The sequence below is a fragment of the Penicillium griseofulvum genome (assembly GCF_001561935.1).
Source record: "Penicillium griseofulvum strain PG3 chromosome Unknown contig_89, whole genome shotgun sequence".
Lineage (NCBI taxonomy): Eukaryota > Fungi > Ascomycota > Eurotiomycetes > Eurotiales > Aspergillaceae > Penicillium > Penicillium griseofulvum.
The window spans coordinates 485925-513729 of record NW_024467478.1 but is presented as its reverse complement, the minus strand read 5'-3'; the positions used below and the strand labels follow the sequence as shown (position 1 = coordinate 513729).

The following is a 27805-nucleotide window of genomic DNA, read 5'->3' as shown; positions in this document are numbered from 1 at the left end:
TTCCCCGCGCGCTGTTTGATGTCAATCTCGCCCGCACTATTACGATTAATGTCTCTCTTTTTTTGGTCTTTTCTTTTGAACTATTAATGACTCACGACTCACGATTCGGAGCGACTACTGTTCTCGTTCTGGATCATGTCATTCCTTTGTCTATATTCCCGAGTCTTGTCTTATTTGGTTATCTTTTCCGTTTCTTGGATGTCTAAGACACCAGGAAAAAGAGAAGTTCCCTACCGACTGGGTGTACCACCCTCCTCTCCTTTTGTCACTATACTTATACCCCCCATACACCAATTGTATCCCATAGACTTCAACCCTATCTGCTTCACACAAAAAGCTAAAAAAAAAGCATCTCAGAAAGTATCATATTCATGTTTCTATATGTACATATCTAGTTCACAATACACATGTCATATGTCTCTATCTACATACTGCATTCTACAATTCTAATGAACTCAATTCACTGTACAGAGATAACACGGTGCATAATAGAATCCCCACATGTTCACTTGTAATGAGTCACATGTAGAGAACTGTGGGTCGGCCACGTTGTGAAGCTACCGCCATTTGCATTTTACAATATGACGATAAGTATAGCCTCACGTCTACCCAATCCCTATGGTATTAAGAAGTCACATGCCTGCTAATTGCGCTATTGGCGCTAACTAAAGTTCCTTTAGTGGTATACACGATTGATGATGTCTTAGAATACCACACTTCCCAGATTCAGACGAAACAAGCAGTTCAAAATACACTTATGATTATAAAGACAGATATATTTCTGGAGGTTTTCTCTGTCTGGTTCCGTATCTAAGCTACCGTTTTAAACGGCACAAGTATGGAATGCTATTGAGGAAAGAGCCTCGATTAGAGCGCTTGTTTACCGATTTCTCCTATGACTATAATGCGTCTTGACTCCACGATAGTTCTGGCGACGACATAAGATTAAATAGGAATAGGGAAATACCACAGATATCAGCACTTATATACCAATGAAATGATTAAAAGAATTGTTTATAAGCCAAAAGGTATAATCTGGGATGTCTCCGAGCAAATGTCTCCGGGGGAGTTTAGTGTCCCAGAAGTCTTAATATATCCTCTTGTTATACCAGCGGCATAGGTTATGGCTCGTATATTCGGAGACATTTGAATTGCGAAATCAGGGCAACCACTATGTCCCCATTAGACTTAGACAGGATCTAAATACCTTGGTGTAATTTTAGATATAAAAACCCCTTCACTAGACTTCTATCATTGTCCCACAATCCATTCTACTCTCTATTATACCGAGCAAAATGGCCTCCGATTATCAAAACGCCGAAAAAACCACTCTACCATACGCAATAGACCTTGTCAAGCAATCAGGTGTAGCTTCTTCTGCCGGACCACTCACCATCCTTGACCAGGCCTGTGGCACAGGTGTTGTGGCAGTCGCCCTTCACGATGCGCTTCGCAACTTTGAAAAGAATTGGCGCTTGACATGCACTGATGTATCAACCTCAATGGTCACTGCAGTCCAAGAACGGATCCAGAAAAACGGCTGGGAAAATACCGACGCGGCGGTCTCGGACGTCCTGAAAACGGGCTTTCCTGATAACCAGTACACCCACGTCTTTGGCGCATTTAGTAAGTTGGAATATCTGATAGTACGAAAAAAAAATACTAACAGGAAGACAGTCTTTATGGCACTCCCTGACTCGCAAGCAGCTCTGGATGGTATCTCATCTTTCCTTTAAACTGACTTGACTGGATTGTTCTAATGAGCGTCAGAGGCACTTCGTATTCTGAAGCCGGGTGGAACAATTGGCATATTATGCTGGGGATCTTGTAAGTTATTGAAAGAGCTTGCAATTCCAAAGTCTAATCGCGATAGTTGGCTGGATCGATCATGTCAATGCAGTGGCAGCTTTATTAGGGAATCTTCCCCAGATATCTACAGAAGAATTTATGAGAGCTATCGGTGATGGAAGGTGGGAAGATCCCACTTGGATCGAGACGCAATTTCGGAATCGAGGCTTGATCGAAGTTCAGCTTACTTCTGTTGGGAAAACTATTTCTCAGGGGATATCGGAGTTCAGTACGCTGATGAAGGTTCCGTTAGATTTTATTATGTCTCGTTTCTGGACTGAGACGCAACGGCAGCAGAGCGGTGCTCGATTTGTTCCTGCGCTGGCTCAGTATCTGGAGGATTTGTATGGGAAGGGCAATGAGATGGAGATTGATTCTTTGGGTATCATTGCCACTGGGAGAGTGCCATGCTGAATTGGATTATATTGCGTTATGTTGATAGTAGATGCATTTACTTAGAAATACTTTAAGTCTTTGCTCTTGTTTAGATATATACTCAGAAAGGCAGTGACTAGTGCCAACTGGTCCTGGCTGTACCTATCTCCTTGTCTAGGCAAACGCTATGAAATCCAAATTCTCCAAAATGAACAGACTGTTGATAGCCTTTCTATTCTTTCATGACTCCATTATCAACGCTTACGACTTTCATCGCCCGTCCTGTGAAACATGCCTTTCTACACAGATCCACGATGCCCCCGGAATCGGCTTTGACCTAACCCCCTCATATGTGAGCAAACGATGCTCTTTCTATTCTGGAATCTCTAATATCCGCCAAAGAACAGCCTCGGTACATTACTACAACGGCACTGTCGTTGACATAGCCCATATCCAAGGAAACCGCGAGTACCTCGAGCTTATGAAACGACTTGCAGACGAACCCAGGTCACAGATGGACAGAAACAATCAGTCTCTCTATAGCATTGTTCTCACACAGCTCTCTCAATCTGATACAACCTCATGGGGCACTTAGTATCGCTGGCTAAACAAGAAACTCGGTCGTCCGATGAAAGCGCACAGCGATGTTGAAATAATCAGCGAATTACTCCAACAACTCAAAGTCTCTACCGAAAAAGAAATATCTCAACCACTTAATAGGGTTGCGGTTACAACCCCTTATCTCAGCTCCATCAGTTCGAAAGTCAACGCTGCACTCCGCGACCTGACTCTACGCACATGGGTAGGTGATAGCAGCTTCTACCCAGCCTCTTAACGGAGGTGTCTTTGGCTGTGAATCTGAAAACGAATATTCCAGTTCTTGCGGATCCTGTTATATCCAAAACAATTGATCTGACATTTGCTGGTTCGAGAGGTGCGGCATTATATGCTCGAAGACGACAGGAGGTACAGGCTGATTGTACTGAGCGCTCTAAATGTGAAGAAATAAGGGAAAGAGAGCATGTGCGCCTTCCTTTGAAAGATGAGCTACGTTAAGCAAATGACATGTCCTGTTTCGCTTTCTTAGACAACCTGGCAAACATGGAAAAATGTAAATAAATCATGAAGAGAAAAAAGACCAGAAATGGATTGGGAATGGATACTATCGAACTCACCACCTTGACTACGGCCAATCGCTGAATTACCTGAAGATAATTATCTTTATCCTAGACCTGTCCTGTCAGATGGGCCTCGTTGAATCATCAGCTGGATTCAGTTAGTAGTCGGCAATTCCCGGCTAGCTGGTGCTGGTGCCTATACCTGTTTATGCCTTGTCTAGGACTCTAGGCAACAGGTTCGACTTAATCTTTGTCTTTCATATTGTGAGTCAGACCCTTTTTTTGGATTCAGATTACGTCTATTAGGTCTAGCCAGGAAGGAGAGTGGAGGTGTGTTAGGCAACGATGGAGTGTATACTTTATGTATACTTTGAGAGTGCGATATCGGTCGTTTACCAGACATGTATTTACATAACCTGCCTAGGTACTGTATGTATGTACGGATCTACTAGGTGATATAATTATGTCCCATTCCGGGATGTACGTCATGTCTGAGATGGGCATAAGCCGCTGACGAGATTTACACAATATATCCCAAATGACATTATATACCCCTCCCTCAGGGTTCACGGCAGAGCGGAGAATGATTGGATCTAAGATACAGAACCGAGACATGCATTGACGCAGCCGAGATCAACATTCGCATTTTTGGGGTTAGGTGAAACCCGGTCAATAGGTACTAGGTTCATAAACACGAGCTGTGTTTCAGCTTCAACGCATGCAGACGAAGAGATCAAGATGAGTGCTGGAACAATGCAGACAGACGTAAGCATATACCAAGGGACATGAGTAGTAGGTGTATACCAGTCCGTACTTCTAAACCCAGTACTGGCCCCAAATCTCCTTCGCCTCTTCGCTGCCGTGGAACTGGAACTCGACAGGGATGATATCGTCAAAGCCCTCGTCCAACGTTGGTGCGCGGAAGCGGCGGCCGAAGTCGCCGAAGGCGATGCCGGGAAGGGAGGTTCGGGATTCGGGGTTCTGGTTGGGATGAGAATGAGAGATTGAGATGGAGGGGATATTGCCACATACCAGTTCTTTGTTGGATGCTCGGACGGCGTTGTTATGCTTGCATAGGTCTGGTGTTGAGATGAATTGTACGCAACGGACAGGGATTTTGAACTCTTTTGCGAGATTTGTCCAGTGAGCTCGCGTTTCTGGGTCGGCGTTGGTGTTATCTAGATGGTAGTCGGGTTAGACCGCTTCAAAAATGAAGTTTAAACTAAGATAAGAATAAATGGTCCGACGTACCAACTGCCACAGACTTCTTGGCTTCCAAGTGCTCTCGGGCGACCTTGAGGCATTTCGGGCGCTACTGTTCATCAGCATTCGATTTCAGTTTCATTGGCTATAACGCGTACCGTCTTGAGAATATCTTGGTTCACTCGCTCATAGCCTAGAGGCTCTAGGTGGTTCCAGTAGAAAGTGGATTTCCCGGCACCTGGGCTGCCACAGAAGACAACAAGTTCAACTGGGTGCTTACGGGTAAAGGGTTTCGCTGCGATGAAGACCTGTCAACAATCTGCAAGAGTTGGAATCACAAGACAGCACATACCCGGCTCTCCAAGATCCGACTTTACGAAGGACGTAGGGTCAAAGCCCATCGTCGCCGGCTCCGTGACCTGCCCGAGGAAAAACTCCTCGGGGGTCTTGAATGGCAAACCAATGTTGGTAGCAAATCCCCTAAAGTCGAAATCAGACTTGATCACGACATACTAACTGTGATGGTCTCTTACCGATCCACAGCTGAATGATCACCTGGCCTTCCAGCCGCATCACCGACGAAAACCGACGCGGTCAAGTCAACACCCGCAACGTCGAGATCATAGTCGTCCATGAACTCGCGCCACATCCCGATACGGGGTTTCCTGTATTCAGGGTCTGTGGTGGCCGCGTAGACGCTGACGGGGAAATCCAGTTCCGTCATGACAGCGGTCATCTTTTCCTTGAAATTTGACAGGCTTTTTGAGTCACTCCGCCCACCCTTGATATCCTTCTGGACACTGATCTTCTTCTGGTTGGAGAAAATCACAACTTGGAATCTGTCAAAGTATCAGCCCGAATGGACGCAACTAATCCTATGCCCTGAGTCTACACATACCCTTCAGCGTTGAGCTCCTTCAGTCGCCCCGGAACTTTGGTGTTCCACCATTGCCAATCAGTAGCAGACTTGGGAAAGACATTGCCCGATTTGGTTTTGATCAGGGTTGAGTCCTATATATTGATGTTAGCAGCGCCCTATATCTCGATGCCAACTGTCTTAGCGTTCGATTTCAACTGACCAAATCAAAGCCGGCAATTCGGCGCTGTTTGTCGGTGTGAGATACTGCGTTGCCCGCTATCTGCTTTCCGATGATAACACTTGTGCCGATGACACGCCATGTGATCGGTTCGGGCTTCTTTTGCGAAGCCGGGGTGAAGAAGTTTGCAGCTGATTTCTCTATACAATAATTGTTACTAATAGATGTAATACGCTGGTGGATAGTAAGACTCACTGGTTACCGTTGAGTGAACCTTGCGGCGCAATGGTGGTGGAGAGATGGCTTGGGTGGGGGAGGCACTTCTCTTGGCTGCCCCCTCGGCCATTCTGACAGCTTGGGCGAGTGGAGACGTGGTGAAGAGCTTATGGAGTTTGTATATGAGGTGGTTGCTTCGATTTCGGAGCGAGTTGCAGTTGGATGTGTGTTGGACGCGCCGGGACGCGGAAGCAATCACGAAGTCACATGGTCATGAACATTAAAGGGACATTTTATATGTTGTATAGTGTGATATTCAAACATAGATAAAAAAAATAAAAAATAGACAGGAGGGAGGACAATCTCCTTCTGAGAGCAAGTCACTTTTGAAAGAAAATGCTCTGGAAATAGTGCGGAACGCACGCAGAAGCTCAATGAATTGTCTCTGAACTCCAATCAGACATGAGGGTTTTTTGTTTTCGCCTTTTTTTCCTTTCGGATGATGTTCATCCAGGTAGGAGGGCCGAGGGTTTACCCACTCAGTCATGTCCTACCTGAACATTAGTATATGGTATCAATATTTTACTTATGGGAGTACTTTTTGGCCTTGCATATACTTCCGTCTTGATTCTTACGCTCAAAGCTAGAAGAATGAAATGTATGTAGTGGACTTGATTGCTATGATGGGTATACTTGTTTTTTCTATCAACGCCATACCACCATACCGGCGCTGGGGACCGGGTATTTGTGGTCTTATGCTCAAACGAACCGAAGTAGGGTCCTACTTCGCCCGTGTATCAAGAGACAGTCGATCAGCCTGCTCCAAGAGAACGGCCGACTTCAACTGTTCGCGCAGGCCAAATAGATGCTGCGAGGCAGTCTTCATCGTCTCCTGGTTGCTACCGTCCTGGACAATGATGAATGCCTGCAGTACATAGCTTCCGCTCTTCTCAAACAAAACCATATCCTTCAAGGCAGGCAGTTGACGCCGAGGCGCATTCAACTCATCCCCACCCGGGTAGTGCAGCACGCGATGCAAGAAGATAGCAATGTCATTGTGGATGAACATATCACCTTCAACCACATACTCAGTAGTGAAACTAGAACAGACAGGGTTAGTGCCCGCGATCATAAGATTGACTCGATGGCGCCACTCACTGATAGCCCCACGCATTCATAGATTGCACGACATCTCCCCGCGGCAGCGTGGCACTAGACATCAAACGCGACGTGACCGCTGACCGGGTACCAGCTTCCGGGATATCACGGAACTCCAACTTCCATGGTTGACGTTCATAGTCGTATGAAGATGGCGATGATGATTCATTAGGCTTTGAGTCCTCCATGCCGGCCATCTGAGTGTCTCGATCGACGGGGTCAGTGGAGCCAAAATCCCGTTCGGAAACCGGCCCGACCACTTGGGTATAGTACATGTTCCCATTGAGCATCTTGTTCAACTTCTGCAGGTCTCCCTGTTGAAGGTCTTGGGTGGCTCCGGTCCGCCCCGCCAACCCTGGTTTGCGGTAGGCCTTGAAGATCAACCTCCGCTCTAGGCAATGGCGGGGCTGCATGGCCGTCAATCCGGCAAGCTGCTGAAGAAGCTCATGATGTTGGTGGACTGGAACCGAGGCGAAAAGCGACTGCTCGTGCATATTGATATGTGTAAGGTATCGGGCGGGTGAATCCGGGATGTATTAGTCAGGGTCCAAGCTTGAGTGGCGCAACGTTATCAGAGATCAGATTATTTTTATGTGTCGCTGTTATTGCTAATAGCGTCTAATTGGCTCTGTTTGGTCTGTTTGGTCTGTTTGGTTCCCTTTTCTTGGCAGTTCGAGGTTGTACAACCTTCTTTTCCGATGCTTGTGAAACCCCCGGAATATCAATCCCAGAATAAAAAAATGTTACATAGATCCCAGTCAAAATAGTCAAAATTCTGGACTTTTGCCTCCGATTGCGGGGTGAGGTCTGTGTGGGCAAATAAGCTTGAATATGTATGGGGAAGCACAGATTGATTGTCAGAAATAGGGATGATGATTGGAGGGTTAGAGATCAAAGAAAGCGAAAAGTAAGCGTCAGGCACCGAAAAGGAAGCGAGAATGAGTGAGGAGCTCAATTAGGATCTCACCGGGGAGACAAACTGGGGAAAGATCAGAGGGGTAGATGGCTTCATTATATTACCAACCTTGGAAGGTTGAGCCAGGGCTTACGGGGATGAGATTCCGAAATGCAAAGTACGAAGTAAAAAGAGAATATGGCGTGACATGGATATATTCCCTATTCCTGATGTACTTGATTATACCGTGTACATATTTTAATATGCTGCAGGTAGTAGTAAATATTGTACAGCAGTTGCAGATGTACTTGATTATACCGTGTAAAATCGTATAAAAGAAGTTACCCGGTTCCGAATCGGCTTGTCCCAAAACGGTAACTCTCCCTTCTTATCTTCTCTGCTTTTCCCACCTTCCCCTCCTCTTCTTCACTGTTCTTCTAATTTTTTAATTTCTCTACACCTTCTCTCATATACTCAAGCATTCTTACTACCTCCAACACCATAACCCGCTCTCTTGTTGTGCTTCGCCCCTCTCGGTCGGATTCGGATACAACCGGACCCGTTCATTTTCGCACATTCTCGCGTCAAATTGATCTTGCCAACCTTCCACCTTCACACAAATAACTACCACATAACTACCACCATGCGTGTCACATCCGTCCTCAGCAGCGCTGCGCGCACTCCTCTCATTCGCTTCGTTGGAAAGCGCTCTGTCCCCAGTACGTGAAATTCCCATTGCCGAGCTCCAAATCCTTTAAACCTAGGCTAACCTCATATTCCAGAGTCCATTGACCACTCTCCTCGCGTCCACCCCGCCTCTCCCACCGGAACTCTCCCTGACTCCTTTGCCACTTACCGTGCTAAGGCTCAGCAACACGGCCCCCTCGGTCGCTCTTCCTTCAATGGCAGCATCGGCGGTACCGCCGGCGCCGCGTTGGGCCCCGTCAAGCCCCAGGCTGGCGAGTTCTTTGACCGCGCTGAGCTCCCCTCCCGTTTCGGCCGTCTCCCCTGGACTGAGGCCGAGATGGAGGCCATTGAGACTGGCGGCGCGAGCATGTTCGCATAAGCGTTCGCTCGGGCAAATATAAATCTTCAAAATGTATGAATGGGGCATGATACTTCCTGTGGAAGTTGCCTGATGAGCCGGCTTGAGTTTTGAGCCTCAAGTTCGCGGCTGGTGCGGCTACAATGTCGACTTTGGCCGACCGTGGCATTGCCAATGCCTTCGCGGTCGCTGGGGACACAGACCTGATGCTTGCTCACTCGTTCCGAGAGTTTCCGAGACCAGAAACTCTCACTTTATACCTTTTCCTTGTGATGGTCGGAGGCCATTTACAAGGATGTCTTTCTCTAGCGGTCATTCTTTGCCGCCCTTTTTTTCGGTGTTTTCTTGTACCCGGCGCTGGTGGTTGATTTTCTCGGTGTACTATTTTCACGCGCAACATGCAGCTGTATCGTCTTGATGTCGGAAAGCGGAGTGTGCGTTTTATACATAGATTTTGATCAGGACTTGGTTCCTGCTACATAGGCTCTGTGAGCACTATTGGAAGAAATGAATCTCTCAAAGACTAAGCTTTCTATAATACTCTTTAATATAGTAATATCGCCTGTAGAACGTCGAACTATATTAGCATTAAGTATTAAGGTGGAAAGGTACATGGTCTCAAGCACGTGCCCCCTACTCTACCTCGATCCGAACAACCTTGTTTACTTCTCCATTCCGAGGCCTGAACATGATCTCTTACAGTGGGAACAGACTGACTTTCCAGGAGACGGATGAGGCTGGGAATTATACTGCAACCTATGTTTACTCGGGAGATGTCACTTCCTCTTCAAAGACACCAGGCCGAATAGATGTAATAGTAAGTGGTCATTTCTTACCTCCCTATTGGTGTTTCTAGTAACTAGGAATTTGAATGGCACATGGCATACAACCTAAGTTATTCCTACATGTGGCCCGTCATTTGCCGACTAGCAGGCCAATATGCCGGTCAATGTCCTGGGATACCTGCCAATCGCTTCATAATGAATCTGTTTCCTGGAACACATATACCCTCTTTCTTGCATTTGATATATGAATTGTGCTCATCCAAATCTTGATATGTTCAATGTTGGTTCAGAATATGGTGCCATTGCATGATTCAGAAAGACTTATAACGCTATATTAATACCTCAACCCTTTTGGACTTAGCTGACCTAGTATAACAGAGTTCCCCTTCATCTACCTCATGGTCTTCCAAGCTTCTACTCGGCTCGCTGAGTGATGTTTTCCTTCCCTCCGGGTACCCTCATAGTGTCAGCGATGACTATCTCCCGTGAGTACAAAAGCCTGTTGAATACATGAGATCCCTGATCTACGAAACTTACTAATGTCAACCACAGATATCAAATCTTTGTGAGTATTCAATCCCGGCTACCAGAGACAGAACCACATAGCTCGAACTATCTTGTTCTACCATATCAAAAGCAATATCAAAGATACACCTAGAACACAGTTCTAACACCAATCCACTTCAACAGGACTCCCTTCAAGCCTTCTGCAGTTCAATAGCTGGCCTGCTCTCCTCACGAGCCGTCCTCCAAGGTTCATATCCCACCAAACCCTATAAACCAAACTCAAACCACAAACAACTAACACCCACATACAGGAGTCGGCGTTGGCAACGCTAACGCCTCTCCAACCTCCGCACTACTCCTACATATCCTACAAGATATATCAGGCCGCATTGCAACAATCTGCTTCGCCCACCGCATCGGCACAGCCCTCGAACCAGAATGTAAAACCTACCGACTAGCAGCAGATGTCTTCAACGACATCGCCATGATCCTCGACTGTCTCTCACCAGGCGTTCCCGCCGGGGCGCCACGAGTAATTGTCCTCAGCACAGCCGGCGTCCTCAGAGCTCTCTGCGGCGTAGCCGGCGGTAGCTCGAAAGCGAGCCTGAGTGCCCATTTCGCCAAATGGGGAAATCTAGCAGAACTCAACGCCGTATGTATCAATCTAGATTCATACACCCCCTCCTGTCTTCTTGATAACCAGATCTAACTAATATATCAATTATAGAAAGACTCATCCCAAGAAACCGTCATTTCCCTCTTCGGCATGCTAGTAAGCATCCCATCCCTAACTCTCCACCCCCAAACCCTAACAACAACAGGTCGGCTCTGTAGTAATCTCCCACATAACCAGCTTCACAACAACCTGGCTACTCCTCCTGCTGCTGCTATCCCTGCATCTAAGCATGAACTACGCCGCCGTCCGCGCAGTGCAAATGACAAGTCTAAATCGTCAACGCGCAAACATCACCTTCTCAACCCTCCTAGACTCAGACAACACTCTGGCAGTGGCACTAAATCCCGATCTCGCACCAATCCAATCCAAATCCCAATCCCAATCCAAAGAATGGAAAATCCTCACACCAGCACAAGTCTCATCCCTCGAACAAATCTTCCACCGAGACGGCGCGCTACAATGGACACAACACTCACCTACACATATAACAAGCGACCACCTCGGTTCCGCACAGATAGGTGTATCAATGTCTACATTCCTAGCAAGCATGTCATACAAAGAACCCCTACCCCTCCCGCGTCTCGCATCTGTCTTCGCGCACGAATCGTATATACTATTCCTCGCCCCGTCGGATGGGAAATGGGATGCATCTATTCTTCTGAAACGGGGGTGTGGTGTTGGAGATCAGTTGAAGGGGTGGGTTCATGCGTTACTAGCTGCGAGGGTATTGGGACGGATTACGGGGTCTTCTGTTGATGTTGTTCTTGCTGTTGTTGAGGGGACGCTTGCGTTGTTGAATAGTGAGGGGAGGTTTGAGAGGTATTTAGTTGAGTTGAGGGGGGTTGGGTGGGATGTTGATATTGCGGCTTTGGAGACGAGGGGCGGGAGGAGGATTCATATTTGATACTGCATTTTACACGTGCATTTTACACTTGCATTTCCTTTGGTTTTGGCTTTGGCGTTGGCTGATATGCCTATAACTATATGTAGTCAATGGACAAAGTCTCATAGAGTGTTGGTATTAAGAATGGATGAACAGGGTTACGTGTGCATCTGTACTACAATGGAAGTCTATGTCTCCCCGGGCTCCGAGTCTTGGTTGTCCGACGTGTGACCGGGAGAAAGTCCAGACAACCGTGTTTGAGAAAGATACTCGGGAGCCTAATAAGTGGTGTTATTTCAAGACCGAGGTTAGAAACAAGGTCTTGGGTTTGGAATTGCCCTAACGGTCGAATGCATGCATGTTTAGGGTATTCAAGGCTACTACAACATACGGATTTGTACTTTGTTACGAGTGAAGTGATGTGAAAGGGGGGTATCAAGTCTATTGATTCCGTAAATGAAATCCCAGAGACCAAGACAATGTCTCGACAAAACGCCATGTGTCCAGAGGACCTGTGAAGGTCCTCTATCCAATCTATAGATGAGAACATATGATATATGAGGGTTTCTTTTCCCGTGATGCCATCCGCTGCAAAACAAAAAAATAAGAATAATGAAGTTTGAAAAAGATGCTCAGCCGAGACATCCAAGAAAAAAAAAAAAAAAAAAGAAAACGCCGGTTTCATATGCTTTCAATGCATCATGCTCTCATACACCGCCAGTATAAACGCTCGACAAAGGCTAGAATGAAGTCGTGGGATGCATTTCGGTAGTTCATGCAAGGTTGAGATGAGAGGTATCGTTGCGGGGGTCGTAGTTGTCGTCAGGAGTATGTTTTGTAGGTTTTGTATATGTCGACAAGAGTCGGGGAAGAAAGAGACGATTATTCATCAAGAGCAAGAACCTTAGTGTCACGAGGACCACCACTGCTGCCTCCAGTGGAACGCTTCTTAAAGCCAAGCTTCATACCCATCTTCTTCCAAGGGTTCTCGGTGCGAAGTCTGGGGCTTTGGAGAGCCATATGCGGCTCACTGGCAGGTGGGGTGGTAGGCGGCGTCATGGGTTCTTCAGCGGTGGGGCTGGACTGCGGGGAGGAAGAGTCGTCGGTCAGAGAGAGGTAAGCCGACTCGCCGCTGGTGCTGAGAAGGGCGCCGGAAGAGCGTTTGCCGATGGCATGCACAGCGCCGAGGGACATGGTTGAGCGGCTGTGACCCGTTGCGGGAAGATCCTTGGTAGATGACTGCGGAGAGATGCGCTTCGACACGCGCGACCGCACCCTTTTCATCGGGTGTTCGTCCAGGCTCGTCGATGACAAACTCATGAAGTCGTCGGGTCCCATGAAGGGTTCGGAAGGACCCATGGAGGGGGAGGTGGTGTGGCTGTTGACGAAAGGGAGGAAGATGGATTCCTCCATCAAGTCATGGATGCGTTTCACGGCAGACTCTAATGTCTTAGGCTTGGGTGGTGCAGACACATCCTTGTGCTGTAGGAGTGCGTCTCGCACTTCGCTCGACAGGTTGATCTCACGGGGCGACCCCGGGAAGATGTATGCCGTCAATAACCGTTGCCAGAGCATTCGTAGGTGCTGAGTTTCTGGGCATTCCGTTTCCAAAGCATCATGTCCGAGTCGCTCGCCTAGAGCGTAGTATGTATCCCGGTATCGGTTGGCCTCCATGGTGAATTCCAAGGTCTCGAGACAGTGATTCTGGGAGAGGTAGGCCATAAAGGCGCTCAAGGTGTATGGGGGCGGAGCAATGTTGGCCAGCACCTCGTCGAGTGTCGGACGCATAGAGAAGGCCCCCGACGAGATGGCTAGACTGGCTGGCCGGGAGCCAGAGGATTCCATATCCTCTTCGGAGTCGCTGTCTGAGGAGGTGGGGGACAATTCGGGGGTTGCGGTAGGAGTGTGGTTCCGGAAGAAGAGAGACGGAGCCAACGTCTTCTTTTTAAGCATAGCGTATAGTGTACGTCGGGGACCCTTAATCGGCTTTTTTCTCACCGGTCGTCCCCTGCGTGTGGGACGAGGCTCCAGCTTGTTAAAAGAGCGGCGGGTTATCGGGATACAGGCATATAGGATTGGCAGGGGTAGGTCAGAGAGGGTAAGTTCAGAGTTCAGGGATGATAATGATAGTGTAGTGAGATCAATATATTTTTTAAGGAAGGCGGAAATCTAAGGGATTAAAGAATAAAAAGGGCAAAGATTCTGGAATCATTCATGACAATACTTGATCGTTACGGGGGGGGCACCTCAGTAGACTGAAGGTGGATCAATTGTGGATCAAGGTGGTGACGCTAAACTAGTTTCTGCGCCCAAGTGGATATCGTCTTTCGATAAGATGTCATAATTGTTTTTTTCTTTTTTTTTTCCTTCTTTTTTTTCTATTTTTTTTTTTTTCTATTTTTTCTCTTTTCTATTTCTTAATTCGGATTTATTTCATTCTTTTTTTCATGGAATTTTTTTAACTGGTTTTGACCTTTGTCTAATGGCAACATGCTGAACTTTCACGTTTGAACAAGCGCCTAAGATCTGCAAGGGATTACTTTGAAAATGTACCTCGTCTTTTGTAGTCTTCTGTTGACATTAAAATCTCAAGTATTATGTAAACTACATGAAAAAAGAAAGTGCCTTGTTTTGATCACTCCACAATCCTTCCAGAAGTCATACGTGTAAGCTTCCACGGGTTCTGGAAAAACAAAAAAACGACCAATGCGCCCAACGTGGCGAGTTTGAATTTTCGTTTCCCCTGAACTCCACCGAACACGAGGAACACTTGGAGATGTACATTTTCTCTACAATGTCCATTCTATTTCACTGAACAAATTCATATACTACAACAGAGGTATTTCCTAATTCACGATAGCCTCTTATCTCGCGGCCGCTAGCACGCCATCCGAGACCGGAATGTCAATCCTCGACCCACGGTTCTGGTAGTATTGTAAAAATACCAAAAATACACGATAAGGCCGTGTCACAGCATTCCCTCTCCCTTGCATCGAGGGTACTCGCCTTTTGTCTTGCACGTCATCCAAAACCTCCCCTGTTACCTTAATTATGTTCCAAGGGTATATTCATAATAGAAACTCAATATATATATATAATCTCGGCACACTAGTTAGGGCTTGTATTCAATGCCAATTATGGCCCTGCCGATCATTCCTGTCCATTTAGTACCACATTGGAATGTCACACAAGCTTTTCTTTCTCGGAATTCACAGGGATTAATGAAAGAACATTAGTGGCGAAAGAAAGTGCCTTAGAAAGTAGCTTTGGATACTAACTTGGATAGACATAAGAGTCGGCGTACTCCGAATAGGCAGAATTTTCAAATGACTACATCTATACGAACAACCTTGGGAATATAAAATTGCTTCAAAGGATTCCGCACACGGAACCGCCTAGACCTTCTAGAATTCTAGAAAACCCCGTCGAAGCACATCCACCCGATCGCCACATCCGTAAAAAAAAAATTTATATTAAAATGATCTGACCACCCCTGAACGGACTCAAGTTCCACACCCAGTCACCCGTGGAATCAGAGTTTTTTTGTCGATCCGGGTATCGCCACCCTAATGATTCATGTTCGCTGGGGCCGAGTCTGCCTCTAGGCTAGGGCTATAGAGACGTTACTTGCCAAGCAAAAACATCTCTTTTAACACGGGATTGTCCGACGTATAGATGTTCGGCCGAATGGGCTCGTTCCTATACATATAGTATAGCCTATCGAATAGCCTATAGAGTGGATGGATAATGCCGATTCAAAGCGAGGGCCAAGACAGATCCGGAGGCTTCAGTCACCTCCGGTATAGATCCACTTGATAAGAAAGTAATTACTATTATCTCAAGAGTCCTATATACGGAACTGAGTCAATTGACATGATTCAGACATAGATGTCATACCTAGATCTCGGGGTTTGCGACAGGATAAGGTTACTGTGAACATGGCTCATTGAAGCTTGGTTCGCTTATCTCTCGATTTGATAGAACAAGATACGTTATAATACATTGGATCGCTTGTATTCGCCTCAACTACGGATAAGAGTACATCTAAAGGCCCTAATAGAACATCAGTACTTCGTAATATCGCACGGATAGCAAAAAAAGTTTGCCTCTGTTCGCACAGACCGTTAGAACTGTCAATATGTTGTGCAATAGAACAACAGAACATATCTGCAGCTCGACCAACATGCAATGCAATAAAAGCAAAAGGCCCAACCCCAATAACACCTCGACACGCAATTACCGCAGTGAAACAGCAGGGAAACGTAGGGAAACAAAACAACCGCGCCTAACAAAGACCCAAGTTAAACCCAATTCAGAGCCCTGCGCGAAGCGACATTGCAGGCCAAGGATATCCACCACAGCCACCCCCAAAACCCTCAAAGCCCCCAAACGCCTAAACACACCCCCAATCTCCCTTCCACAACAAAAAAAGGAGGAAAATAGATCCACAATATCCCCGTTCCCCAATGTCCGAGACGCTCGGCAACCGCATTCCCCCCACATCGGTGCGCACGGGATCACGGTGCACCCTTACCGTGGCCGCGTTGGGCTAATGGAATTGGCGTCGAGAACTGTTTAGCGAGAAGTGGGTATATGCACTCCGTGCTCGGATGTGACTCTTCTCTTTTTTGCTGTATGGGGTACATTTAAGACGCTACTGTCTTCCGTAGTTAGCCCGCTACTGTAGCTAGTCCTGGCGGGGAATTCTTTGAAAAGTGAGGCTTTTAATTTTCCCTTGTTTTATTGTTTTCTGTGGGGATTCGGCGGCCTCCGGTTTGTATACGTATATTCTATTGCAGATTCGTAGCACGCATGTCCGTTTTTTCAGAACGAGGGGGTTATGGTTGCTGCATGTAGTATCTGCACGATATAATGCCTTAACTTTGTAAAGGATCTGACTATCGGTCTTTTCAGCCGATAGCTGTATAAAATCAATTATATTACGTGTTCAATGCAATATAGCTACATTATAGGAGATAGTACCATCGTAAAAGCAATGCGATAGAAGGTATAAAGTTGAAGCAAGGAGAAATATATATATACAGATCTACCCCTGAAACTTTCAATTTAGCCCCCGTGTGTCTTAATGATGTGCAGCTAGGAAGGAACCCAATCGAGAATTATAAACGAGCCAGTCGCAAGGGAAGAAAGTATCATCCAAGCCGATCTGTACGGGATGATCAGAGAGGACTCTGCCATTCCAGAGAGTCCAAGCTTGAGAAAAAAAAAACAAGTCCTAACCTGACTTAGAAAATATTTCCAAGGTTGGAGCTAAACAAGGCTAATTGAACTAATAACAGGACTAAATAGCACTAAGAGACCTAAAATACAAGGAAAACGCACCCGAACCACCCAAAACAGCACGGTGTAGTCGATCAGACGGCTGAAGCCGCTAATGACTTCACTTTCTTTTCTCCACTCTTTCAACTGAAGTCTTGATTGGAGGTAAGAAAAAATTGGATAGTATGATACTGGAGAACAAGAGAGTCGAGATCAACCTTAGACTTGTTTCGGATCTGAGCTCGAGACCTTTAATAATTCTGGACTCTGACGTGCTCTGATGACTCTGATCTGGCGCTACGTGAAACATGGTATGTAATTTATTGAACGTGCTTTGACTAGTTATGGTCTAGACTTATCTCTTTTCTATTTCTCAGCCGCAGATAATAAGATAAGCTATACCGAAGACGGAGTGCACTCTTCCGCTGCCTTACACTCCGGTCTCCGGCGGACCTCGGGTGTACCCAATTGCTTACTGTGTACTCCGTACTCCATAGGAATCCAAGTTTCATATACGCGCCTGCCATTGTCTTTAAATCTGATCTATAGTTAGAATAGTTACAATTTACATATAACATAGAAATGGTAATTCCAGCATTCCACGTAATCCTTAGTTATTCATCACATGCAGGAAATCAATAGCTCAAATACGTATTCGCACGAAATAACGATAATAACGTGCGATAATAACGTGCTAACTCTAAGCTCCTTATCACATACCTAGAGCTGCACCCCGTACATAAGTACGGAGTAGGCAACACCTAAACATAGCCCCAAGCTTCTAAGACCAATAATATTACACCTGATCAGCCCATAATCCAACCCCTGTCATGCAACCAATCACAAAAAACAGACCCATGTCAAGTTAAACCTATCATACAGCCTTGGAACCTTGTCAAACTACCCTTGTCAACTACCCTTGTCAAGTCAGCCTATCAACCTACCCTAGGCATCCCCGCAAGCCGCCAAAAAAAAGCAAAAAAAGGAAAGGAAAGGAAAGCTCAGCCACGCCAAGCCCAAGTCTCCAAGCGGGGAAAGAGATAAATGCGGGGGAATCTGCATCATTCCACTTAGTACTTCTGAAACAGTTTTCTAACTGGCTGCCTTGTCTGAGAAACAGTGAGCGGGGTTGGGTATTATTACTGGTATTTGACTGATAGACTTATTGGTTCAGGGGATTTGTGTCATGGGGTATATGCTATGTTTATACGGTTGGTGATACTTATATAGAGTTTATGTCTGTTTCTGCAGAGATATGATGGAAATGTACAGTAGTTTGAACTGAAATCATATGACACGTTGCTGGGTCGACGTTGCTTTGCTTTATGCATATATTCTGCATCTGCACTGGGAGTGTCGAAACAGTATATAATGGGATGTCACCTCTAAGACTTACTCCACTGGGGTTACTCTGTTGGGTGACCTACGTTATGCTATGACATGCCACGGACGGGTGATCCTCGCATTAGCTTAGGTAGAGCTGCAGAATTGTTATGGAGTACTGTGGCTGCTGGTTGTTTAGGTGTGTCAGTCGAAAGCTTGTGATTGCCATAGCAGGTGGCGAATTGAGTTGATAAACCAATAGTAGTGAAAAGCGATACAACATTGCTTGAAGGTGTGGAGTGGTGGAAAGTTTATACTGATGCCTGCCTTGTTCAGATAGTACACCAGTTACTCGATTCAGACACAGTCTTATGTTCAACCTGATTGTGCAGAACTATATCTCTATTGGCAAGGCAGTTAACAATGCCTAGACACTAGTCCATTTCCTGTTCTGGAGAAACATATTAGGTAAAACCTTGAAACCTAACACATGACTAAGAGGATATGTGCCTATCTAGGTAGGTAGATATTGAGGTTGATTTACCATAGAAACCCATACAAGACCCCTTGCCTATGTAACCTATGTCCATAGAGTAGATGACGTGGAAATGCATGAGATATAAACCGATTTGCTGTCCAGGCAACCTCGGCAGAAACATATCCTCAGACCAACAAGCATAGAGCAAATGATAACGGAGCAACTACACATCTACATCCATTGCTAGACAGAAGATATAGAAATGCAACAGTTCTTATTACAGGAATTATGTATATACGCCGTACGAATAACCACGGAAGACTTGTAAGAACAGACCAAATGAAAAAAAAAAGAAGAATGCTATCTTATGCCACGACTACCAGTAACAAAAACTCGCTTCTGAAAGCAAGAAAAGACACGAACAAACAAAAGACGATTATAGACATGGACAATAGATCTTTGGAACAATCAAAGGGCAGAACAGGCGGTTGATGGGAATGGGGAACGGGGAAGGAAACGGGAATATGTGCAACATGCTCTTCCTCCAGGTTCTGCATGCAATATTGAAGTCCATGCAGTAGAAAGGTTCTCCCCCCTGGATGCACACAGGATGGGAGGAAAGAGCAATAATGACAGGGCCATGATAGACAGCCCAGAGAAAATAAAGCACCCAAATAGAAACGAGAGTTGTCTGGTGTGCTTGATCCAGGTGATGAACAGGACGAAATGAGACCGAGAGTTGTAAACCAGAGACACGGACAAGCGTGGTCCAATATCAATCGGTCCGAATTGCCATCTCCCCCATCTCGGTTCATCAAGGCGGATTTGGGTCATTGAGTCTTGCCAATTCTCGTGCGGGGGTTGACGCCATTGATCCAAATTGTTTGTCTCCCGAGCCAGCGCAGAAAACAAGGTCATAGGGCGGCGCACCGCGAGTCAATGGCATCGAAGGATCAACCGATGAGTACCTGCCCGTTTTGAAAGACCAAGGGTTGATATTAAACAGTGCACGCCGGGTATAGTGACGAGACGAGGAAGCGAAATCGAAAACACAAGACAAGAAATCTCACAAGTTCGCCGTTCCGATCCGTAGCACCATGAAAGAGTGATGAGACGTAACATCAATGAGAGAAGGGTTGTTCCTACCCACAGTCAAATGTAAAGGCTGAAGGGCCGAATGGGACAAAAAAGAGTATGGCCAGAAGGTGATGTAGGCCGAGAAGCGCGATTCTTGCTCGGCGAAGCGGCGTTAGCCACTTAAACACAAGACAAGAAAGGAGCGAGAGGCGAAAGTAAACAAGAATAGAAAAAGAAAAAAAGAAAAAGAAATCCCATGAAGACCTCCTTGGGCCGTTTTCTGACATGAAGGGTAGGAAGCAGAGTAAAAGCATGGCGCGGTAGGTCTAAATGCGCCATCGCTTCATTTGACTGAAATTCAACCTGGATCCTGAGATGAGCTGAGCGCTCAAGTGATGCAATACAGCTGAATCACCTACCGCAGCACAGAGCCTTCATCAACTTCTGCGTGAAAGTGGGCGGCGATTCAGGGGTACCTTGGCCACCAAGGGGTTGTTGGTTACTCAGGGCTGGGTTCCCTGGACTTCCGTTGCGACCGGGGAGGTGGGCATTGGAATTTTGAAACTGTGCCTGAGTTGACGCGGCAGGAGTTGATGCTTCCAGCCCCACGCTCTGGCGTTTGGCGGCCACACCGCCGACGTTTTGGCGCTCGCGAGTCTTCCCAGCTCCTGCCTTGGCTGCTGGTGAAGGAGGCGGGGGCTGCGCGGCGTTTAAACGGTCCGCTGTCACTCCGGGACGTTGGCTGTTGCGGAGCTCCCTTGCGTGCAGGTCGCGACCGGACGAGCTCTGGTGCTGATTGTGGAGATGTGCCTGAGATGAGTAGGACTTGTAGTCCCAGCCCCGTCCGTTGTTGAGCTTCATCCAGTCGTACTCGCCATCCTCCACCTCGCCAGCGTTCTTGAGAGCCTGTGTCAAGATATCACGGAGATAATCGTAGTCAGGAGTGTCCTCGAAACCAAGGTTGCGGACGTAGCTCAGGTACTTGTTGAACTCTTCTGGCGGAGTGATTAGCAGATGAATATGGACATGGACAAGAGCGGAATAACATACCTGGGTAACTGTCGCAGAGGTCCTTGATTGCCGTCGTTTGCTTCTTCTCGCCAATTTTCTCGTATTTTTGCTTGTTGGTAGCAGCTTTCAGGCCCTGCCAGGGAAGGCCGCCCCGCAAGAAGTACATGAAGACATGACCGAGAGCTTCCAGGTCATCACGTCGAGATTGCTCGCGGCCCAAATGTGTGTTGATACTCATGTAACGAGCAGTACCAGACAAGGATTTACGCTCGCGGTAAGGAATGTGTTGCTTGGTCTTGGGATCGCGGTATTGCTTTGCCATACCGAAATCAACCACGTGGATAACGTTGGCAGCTTTGGTTGATGGCCGGCCAATAAGGAAGTTGTCTGGCTTGATATCTCTGTAGATTAGGTTCTTCTCGTGAATCGTTTGAACGCGCGAAAGCTAGTCACAGTTAGCCATGGTCTCCCTTGTAATTTCAAGCAGATTAAACATACCATCTGCTTGGCTACCATCACCACAGTCTTCGTGGAGAAGCGGCGGTTGCAGTGATCGAAGAGATCCTCCAGAGAAGGACCGAGAAGATCGATAACGAGGATGTTGTGTAGACCCTCCTGTCCGAAATAGTAGACATTGGGAATGCCGGCTGAAATGGAGTTAGAAGAGCGCACAACAAATCTCCTTAGATCTGGAATACTTACGGCATCCAACCAGAATCTTGTATGTCCGGTACTCATCGCGGAGTTGGGGTGCATCGCTTTTCCGGGGTTCCTAATTTGGGGTCAGACAGGGGGCTCGGCGTGACGAGGGGGAAGGGGAATATACAAATTTGATGGCGACCTGCTGGTTGTTCAGGAGGTTGGTGCCCTCAAAAATGACACCAAAGGATCCTTCACCGATCTTCTTGCCCACGCGATAGTGGACACCCACTACGTTTGACGACGAGGAGGCCATGGATGCGGGAGTAAAGATTGCCCGGGGAAACTTGGATCACGGGGAATGGCTTCAGGGACGTAGACACGTGATTGATACTATCACTGGGCGCAAGTCAGCACACATGAAGTCGGGCAAGGACGAAAAACGATATCAAAGAATCCCCAGTCACATACATCACAATGACCTCTAATTTTTTCCGACCGAAGCAGCTCTAACAGGCTCAATGGGATCTATTTACCCAATTGCCGATGTACCGGTGGCGATGATAGATAGAGCGGAATGCACAATGACAAGAACAAAGGGCGGTAGGAAGGTATAGAGCCGAAACCAAATGCAGGCGGAATTGGCAGTGCTGGAAATAATTGAGACGTTCGTCCTTGACGGTCGGGAGGAGTTGGGGTTGAAGCCGGGGATCTAGACAAGCCAATGAAAAGGGTAAAAAAGGGTAAAACAAAACAGATAGGGTACTTCGACCTACTGCGAGTACGAGCCGCACTGAGCAGTGGTTCAAAGATAGACCAGAGGAAGAAGGGGGGAAGAGATGGAGATGGAGAAGAGAAAGGGAAGTAACAGGGAGAGACAGGGAGCGGAGGGTATTGGGTGTGTATTGGTAAAAGACGTCCTGAGGGGGTGGACGCAGGAACTGGCGGTCACGACTGTACAGTGACTGTATGGTAATTTTGGGGTTGGGGGAAATCTTCTTTGAGACCTATGAGAGGGCCATTCTCCATTGTTCACTCTAATACTCTAATACTCTTACTCTCTTATATTAAAAGGCTTGCCCTTATTCAATAAATTTTGAGACTTGTGAAAAGCCACCAAATTGCATCTTGAATACTCCTATCTACTTTGTACCTAGCTCAGACCTGGGCGCTTCCGAGGCGGCTCAATCATGCGTTACCCAGCCGCCGAAAATCTCAGTTATCTGTTTTATTCACGGGCAGGAGCAGATGGTCTTTTTTTTGTTGAAAGAGAAAGAAATCAAAATCAGAGTCTAAGCCCGAAGAGCCGATTGATTTTTTTTTTTCCTTTCAGGGGAGTTCCCGTCTGGGATCGGTTTGGAATGCGGTTAAGGTAATATTACCGTCTTGGCAGGAACCCGCTCTCCGATCAATTGACTATATAAAGTACGAAGTATATTGTACAAGGTTTTTGTATATGATATATGTGTACGGTTTAGCCTTAGATATGATATGTCCAGATAACTCGACTACATAAATCGCATTGGATCCATAAGTATCGTTACATTGTAGCGGATATCGTGACAAGGTCCGTGTCGCATCCTAATGGTCATTGGGAACATCTTCAGCTTCGCTTCCAAGTTCGTTCTCAACCAGATCCATGTCTTCATCACTGTCCTGGCCAGCATCATCATCATCATCATCGTCATCTTCTTCACTGCTCGACCCGCTGCCTTCACTATCGTCACTGTCGGGGTTATAGTCTTCCTCCTCTTCATCCTCTTGGTCTTCAAGCTCCCGCTGCGCTTTCTGGAGCTCGCTTTCATCTTCACCAGCTGCCTCCGTAGTAGGTGCCGCGTCCTCTCCGCCGGTTTTATTGACATTGTAGACCTTGGCGCGCCGTGCCTCTGCGAGACTAGCATCTTGGAGACCATGTCTCTTGATGTAAGTATCGATGCCGGAGAAATTATCCTGGTCAATCATCGAAAATTCGAATTCTTGGACGTCTTCTTCAGACCCGTTTGCCGGGCGAGCCATGACATTGAGATTGAATGTCCGTTGGAGGACGGATGTATACGAGACAGAATCAATGGTAGCAAATGAAAAGAATAGAAGCGGTTTCTTGAATGCAAACAAGATACCAGTGGAGAGAAGGAAGAGATAGCCTAGCGCAAGCCACAGTATGTTAGAATGATCAAGACTCAAGCTAAACCCACAATGGGTTCTGGCTGAATGGAGATAGGGACATAACATACCTTCTTTGCTACCGCGGAATGCCTTGACATGGTATGCTTTCTCGCCCTTTCGGTGCGCCTCGGGCATAGCACTGACAAATTGTTTATCATCAGGGCGCACAACATTGGTGTGAGGCATGTTCTCATTCAGAATTTTGCGAATAAATCCCTCAGCCGATTCACCAGGACTATGACCAAGCTGCTCCCCATTGCCTGAGAATGCAGCCTTGGCTGGTCCATCGGCTACCGTAAACACCATAGCTTCGGAAGCTGCTGTTCCCTCGGGCGGGGGTGTGATGCCATCGGCATACTCGGGAATGATGCAGAAATTGAACTGTTTTTGTGTCTTCTCCGGCACAGGAAGACAGAGGGCATGTCCTAGTAACAGGTCATGTCAGCAAATCTTTTTTTTTTCAAGGAAAAAATGATATTATTGTTTCCCGATTCAAACTCACTAATCTTATCCATAGAAACACCGAATTCGATCTCTTTCGTAGCTTGATTCCGTGCCTGAAGATACTTATGCCCTGCAGTGATCTCGAGTGTAAGCTTCTTCCTCTGCGGTGTAGAGAACGAAACATCTTGAACATAGAACTGAACTGGCGCATTGCCATCTTTCAGGTTGACCGACGCCTGCGCAGTCTCCCCAGAGTCTCCATTTTGAAGCTTCCGCTTTTTAGCGGTAGGCCCATCAGCGCCCACCGGCCGAGAAGGGAGGGTAGTGTTCGCAGTCCTGGCCAGCAGGCTGGAGGTATATTTCGCAAGATCTTCGAACAGAGGTTTGTGTTGCGGTGTTGTGCCTAAACGATAAAGCCCATTGGCGACGGTCAGTAGGATGTCAATGGGGTCATCGAATGGGGGCTTGGGTGCGCTGTTGGCTACGTACCGATCGCGTCGTAGACTCGCTTCTTTAGCAATGGTTCTGTCGCAAATGCCTCCTCAATGGCGGCGATGGGCGCATTCGAATAATTAATTGCGGCGAATCCCATCTTTGTTGCGACTGCTTTGGTTCAAGAGAACAGCAGTGCAGGGTGATGTAGGTTAGTCGGAGAATTGGGGGATGAACGTAAGGGTGGACCCGAAGTATCCGCATTGACTGGAACCCTAACTTGGGATGTACGGAGTACGCTATGAATTCAAAAAATACAAATCCGATATAACTCTATCAAGAAATAGATATATGAGTGAATGCAAAGCTCCATACTAGAATACAGTGGTGTGTGTACACAATGCTACAAGAAAAACCCCTCTCTAACTGCCATCTCCTTCGCCCAATCAAGCAGCCTGCTTGGACTTTGAATCCTTGGTCTTCGGCTGCTTCTTTCGTTGGCTTCTGATGTGCTTGTTAATGAAACTGATGGCAGCCGGGTTTAATATGCCATTCCCTTCGGCATCAAAGTTGGCCTTCTTCCTTTCCGCGACTTGAGCAATCCACATGTTTTTGGCATCTGTCTTCGGTGTCATCATGGAGACGGTCTTTCTGTATTCATTGCGGTAGTCCTCCCTCATCTTCTCTCTCAGGTATTCCGGATCGTGTCGGGTGCGGAATCTGGAGTATTTGTTGCGCAGCTCATCAATGACAGTTGAGGGCATAGGTGGTTGCTCCAGTGAGGGAGTAAATGTGCTGACTTCAACTGCCATTCGAGTTGTGTCCATGTCGCCGTCGTTGATGACAGGCTCTTCCTCCATTGGCCAAGGGATTTCGATGTCCAAGCCGGAGACATAGCGAGTGAATCTTGGGAGCTTGCTGTGTTCAGATCGCTCAGTGTACGGCCCAGCGGCATAAGCATGTTGCACAATAACATCCTGCAACTGCCCAGTCTCTGTGTCTTCCAGCGGGATAACGTGTCGGATGTCGTCGAAGGACACGGGGAAGGGTTGTGCTTGGGTATCTCCTGCGTGTCCCAATCTGTCTTTGGCCCATACAGGAATGATCACGTCGGCCTAATTGAAAAACACCAGTAAGCGATTTGTTCCAGTAACCAAGAGGTCATTGACCTGGACGATTGATCTGCCGGAGACGTACCATGTTGATATCCTTGATAAGGACGGTTTCACTGTCCCGGTTGACCTGCTGGATCACATTGATCTTTCCCTCATCCCGTCCTCGGATAACGCAGACCCGGTCACCTTCGGCGAAGAGGACATGCCTCCGTTGTTCGTGCTTAGGGAGGCGCGGCGGGTGCAAAATGGAAGCATCCTGACCACCATATGTAGTGCGGCTCAGACCAGAGTCTCGCATGGGGGCAAGAGGCCCCTTTTCCCAATCCTCCCAGCGGTTCTTTCGTGCTTCTTGGAATTGAGTAGACAGTACGGCGCCGAAGTCCTTCCGCGCCCGCCGAATCCCGACACGGTCCAACAATTCTTGTCGTTCATGAGCTTTGGTCGTTCTTTTGAGAGCCTGCCTCCGGGCTGAAGCTGTCCGCTGGATAACTCGCTGCATATTGGGTGTTGTGTCCAGCAATGGCCGAACCTTGTTTCTGCCTCAGAATCCCCGATGCGCGGATCGAAAATTGAGGGTGTCCGACGTACCACGTGATCAATGTCAATATTTATTATGTCAGCAGCAGCAGCCCAGGGTGCCTGTATACTCCGTAAACTATCATCCTGCATTGTAATTACATGCTAGTTGATGATTCAATTGACCTTTTTACCATCCTTCTTGGAATTCGGTTATTTGTAATCCTCTCCATTTGTAGAAGGAAGATACTCCCCATGGAAAGTGACAACCAAAGCAGGAACGATCGAAAGGCCTCAGCAACACCAAGGAATACAAAAAGCCGATCTTCTCAAAGTTTATGGATATATTTCTGTTTGAGCAGCCCTCTGTCACATCTCACTGCCCACACCCGAAGTCCCAGGACCAGATCCACAAAGAAACCATACCGAGGTGGAATGGGTGCCATCCATATCAATGGATTATGATATGGGAATCCACGCATATTCTATGTATGTTGAGATCATTGCTAGACGCTGTTTCATTATGAGGCTCCATGAAACCATAGAAGAGAGTCACCGGTGTAGCATCGTAGCTTTAGGGGTGATATCGCGCAAAGCTCAAAGGATGACTACCAGAGAATGGCATGCTAGTGAGTGTAAAGGAAAAGTTTGTTTCAATTATTGTTAGGTGCAAGAGAAGTTGGGCCAAAAAGGAAATATAGACATTGCGGTATTTTCCATAGACACTGGTATGTTGTGTCACAGGCATACATATCCATGGATGTAGTGGCCCACGGGCACATAATGAGTGGTCGAGAGAGGTGCATTCACATATATCGAATGTCTATATTGTATATGATAAGACTGTCCCGAAGACGTTAAGATCAACGACCAAGACGTGGCAGTAGATTGAAAAGTCCTTGTGCAGAATTTGCTGCATATTTGCTCTTTGTTCGCTTGTTCCCAATATGTGGGAGTGCTTCATTCAACCCTGTCTTTGGTTAAGGGGTTGAGACGAGGAAGGGAATCTGTGATGGGCTTGCATGTGTATGTTAGATCGATCGTCAAGCCCACTGCCACGCCCTAAATTGTTAATTTACTTGGCGGTAAATAAATGAACACTGAAAAATCTCAAGTATATAGAATCTGCTGTTGAAATGTTTAAGCGTCCATACTGACCTCAAGGTTTACGCTCCCCTATTTTTATTTCTAAGAAACGACTTAACGGTTTGTGGCTTGTGGGCGCATGCTCCAAGATTTGGCCCCTGTTTACTATTTTTAGCCGGCACAAATGCGATCATTGGAGTTGGGAATATATCAGCTCCACTTTCAAACAGCTTCAAGAATGTGGTGATAATGTAAGCGGGAAGCAAGCAACCTTGGAAAGGGGGTATACCCGCGTTTTGATGATTTGATTGAATAAAAAAAACGAATATTCCACGATTTGATTTCCAGAACGGATTAACGACACACCCAATGAGGGTAGTTAGGGCCCCCTTGAATACGGTAGCAAATGAAATGGGGTTTGCCAGCAGAGCATGAGATTGGAAACCTCCACATACAACGTAGTCAGTACATGCCGAGAGCTCCCGGGTAGCG

At 46.9% G+C, this 27805-nt stretch overlaps 9 protein-coding genes across 9 annotated transcripts; 3 read left to right on the top strand and 6 right to left on the bottom strand.

Annotated features, from left to right (window-relative positions):
- Positions 1–1295: 1295 nt before the first annotated feature.
- Positions 1296–2262, top strand: PGRI_042410 (class I SAM-dependent methyltransferase; the record flags this gene model as incomplete). Its single annotated transcript, XM_040791954.1, has 4 exons — positions 1296–1626; positions 1678–1716; positions 1771–1827; positions 1874–2262. 4 exons carry the CDS (start codon positions 1296–1298, stop codon positions 2260–2262), a joined length of 816 nt encoding a protein of 271 aa, XP_040643864.1.
- Positions 2263–4157: 1895 nt separating this feature from the next.
- PGRI_042400 (putative DNA 3'-phosphatase Tpp1) lies at positions 4158–5927 on the bottom strand (the record flags this gene model as incomplete). The annotated part of the gene is made up of 8 exons (XM_040791953.1): positions 4158–4519; positions 4593–4653; positions 4703–4839; positions 4897–5024; positions 5078–5383; positions 5443–5555; positions 5624–5781; positions 5837–5927. The coding sequence occupies 8 exons, from the start codon at positions 5925–5927 to the stop codon at positions 4158–4160; spliced, it is 1356 nt and encodes a 451-aa protein (XP_040643863.1).
- Positions 5928–6578: 651 nt separating this feature from the next.
- On the bottom strand, positions 6579–7449 carry PGRI_042390 (mediator of RNA polymerase II transcription subunit 18; the record flags this gene model as incomplete). The annotated part of the gene is made up of 2 exons (XM_040791952.1): positions 6579–6897; positions 6956–7449. The coding sequence occupies 2 exons, from the start codon at positions 7447–7449 to the stop codon at positions 6579–6581; spliced, it is 813 nt and encodes a 270-aa protein (XP_040643862.1).
- Positions 7450–8493: 1044 nt separating this feature from the next.
- Positions 8494–8916, top strand: PGRI_042380 (alpha-ketoglutarate dehydrogenase subunit KGD4; the record flags this gene model as incomplete). The annotated part of the gene is made up of 2 exons (XM_040791951.1): positions 8494–8569; positions 8633–8916. 2 exons carry the CDS (start codon positions 8494–8496, stop codon positions 8914–8916), a joined length of 360 nt encoding a protein of 119 aa, XP_040643861.1.
- A 667-nt stretch (positions 8917–9583) lies between these two features.
- On the top strand, positions 9584–11767 carry PGRI_042370 (RUS1 family protein; the record flags this gene model as incomplete). The annotated part of the gene is made up of 7 exons (XM_040791950.1): positions 9584–9712; positions 10059–10165; positions 10233–10245; positions 10371–10434; positions 10499–10839; positions 10915–10959; positions 11009–11767. The coding sequence occupies 7 exons, from the start codon at positions 9584–9586 to the stop codon at positions 11765–11767; spliced, it is 1458 nt and encodes a 485-aa protein (XP_040643860.1).
- Positions 11768–12628: 861 nt separating this feature from the next.
- PGRI_042360 (regulator of G-protein signaling domain-containing protein) lies at positions 12629–13699 on the bottom strand (the record flags this gene model as incomplete). Its single annotated transcript, XM_040791949.1, has 1 exon — positions 12629–13699. One exon carries the CDS (start codon positions 13697–13699, stop codon positions 12629–12631), a length of 1071 nt encoding a protein of 356 aa, XP_040643859.1.
- A 6616-nt stretch (positions 13700–20315) lies between these two features.
- Positions 20316–21870, bottom strand: PGRI_042350 (casein kinase I; the record flags this gene model as incomplete). Its single annotated transcript, XM_040791948.1, has 5 exons — positions 20316–20899; positions 20955–21360; positions 21414–21562; positions 21618–21687; positions 21742–21870. The coding sequence occupies 5 exons, from the start codon at positions 21868–21870 to the stop codon at positions 20316–20318; spliced, it is 1338 nt and encodes a 445-aa protein (XP_040643858.1).
- Positions 21871–23135: 1265 nt separating this feature from the next.
- rtt106 (putative negative regulator of DNA transposition (Rtt106)) lies at positions 23136–24756 on the bottom strand (the record flags this gene model as incomplete). Its single annotated transcript, XM_040791947.1, has 4 exons — positions 23136–23698; positions 23789–24145; positions 24223–24567; positions 24654–24756. The coding sequence occupies 4 exons, from the start codon at positions 24754–24756 to the stop codon at positions 23136–23138; spliced, it is 1368 nt and encodes a 455-aa protein (XP_040643857.1).
- Positions 24757–25042: 286 nt separating this feature from the next.
- On the bottom strand, positions 25043–26210 carry PGRI_042330 (mitochondrial 54S ribosomal protein uL24m; the record flags this gene model as incomplete). The annotated part of the gene is made up of 2 exons (XM_040791946.1): positions 25043–25711; positions 25794–26210. 2 exons carry the CDS (start codon positions 26208–26210, stop codon positions 25043–25045), a joined length of 1086 nt encoding a protein of 361 aa, XP_040643856.1.
- Between the last annotated feature and the right edge of the window lie 1595 nt (positions 26211–27805).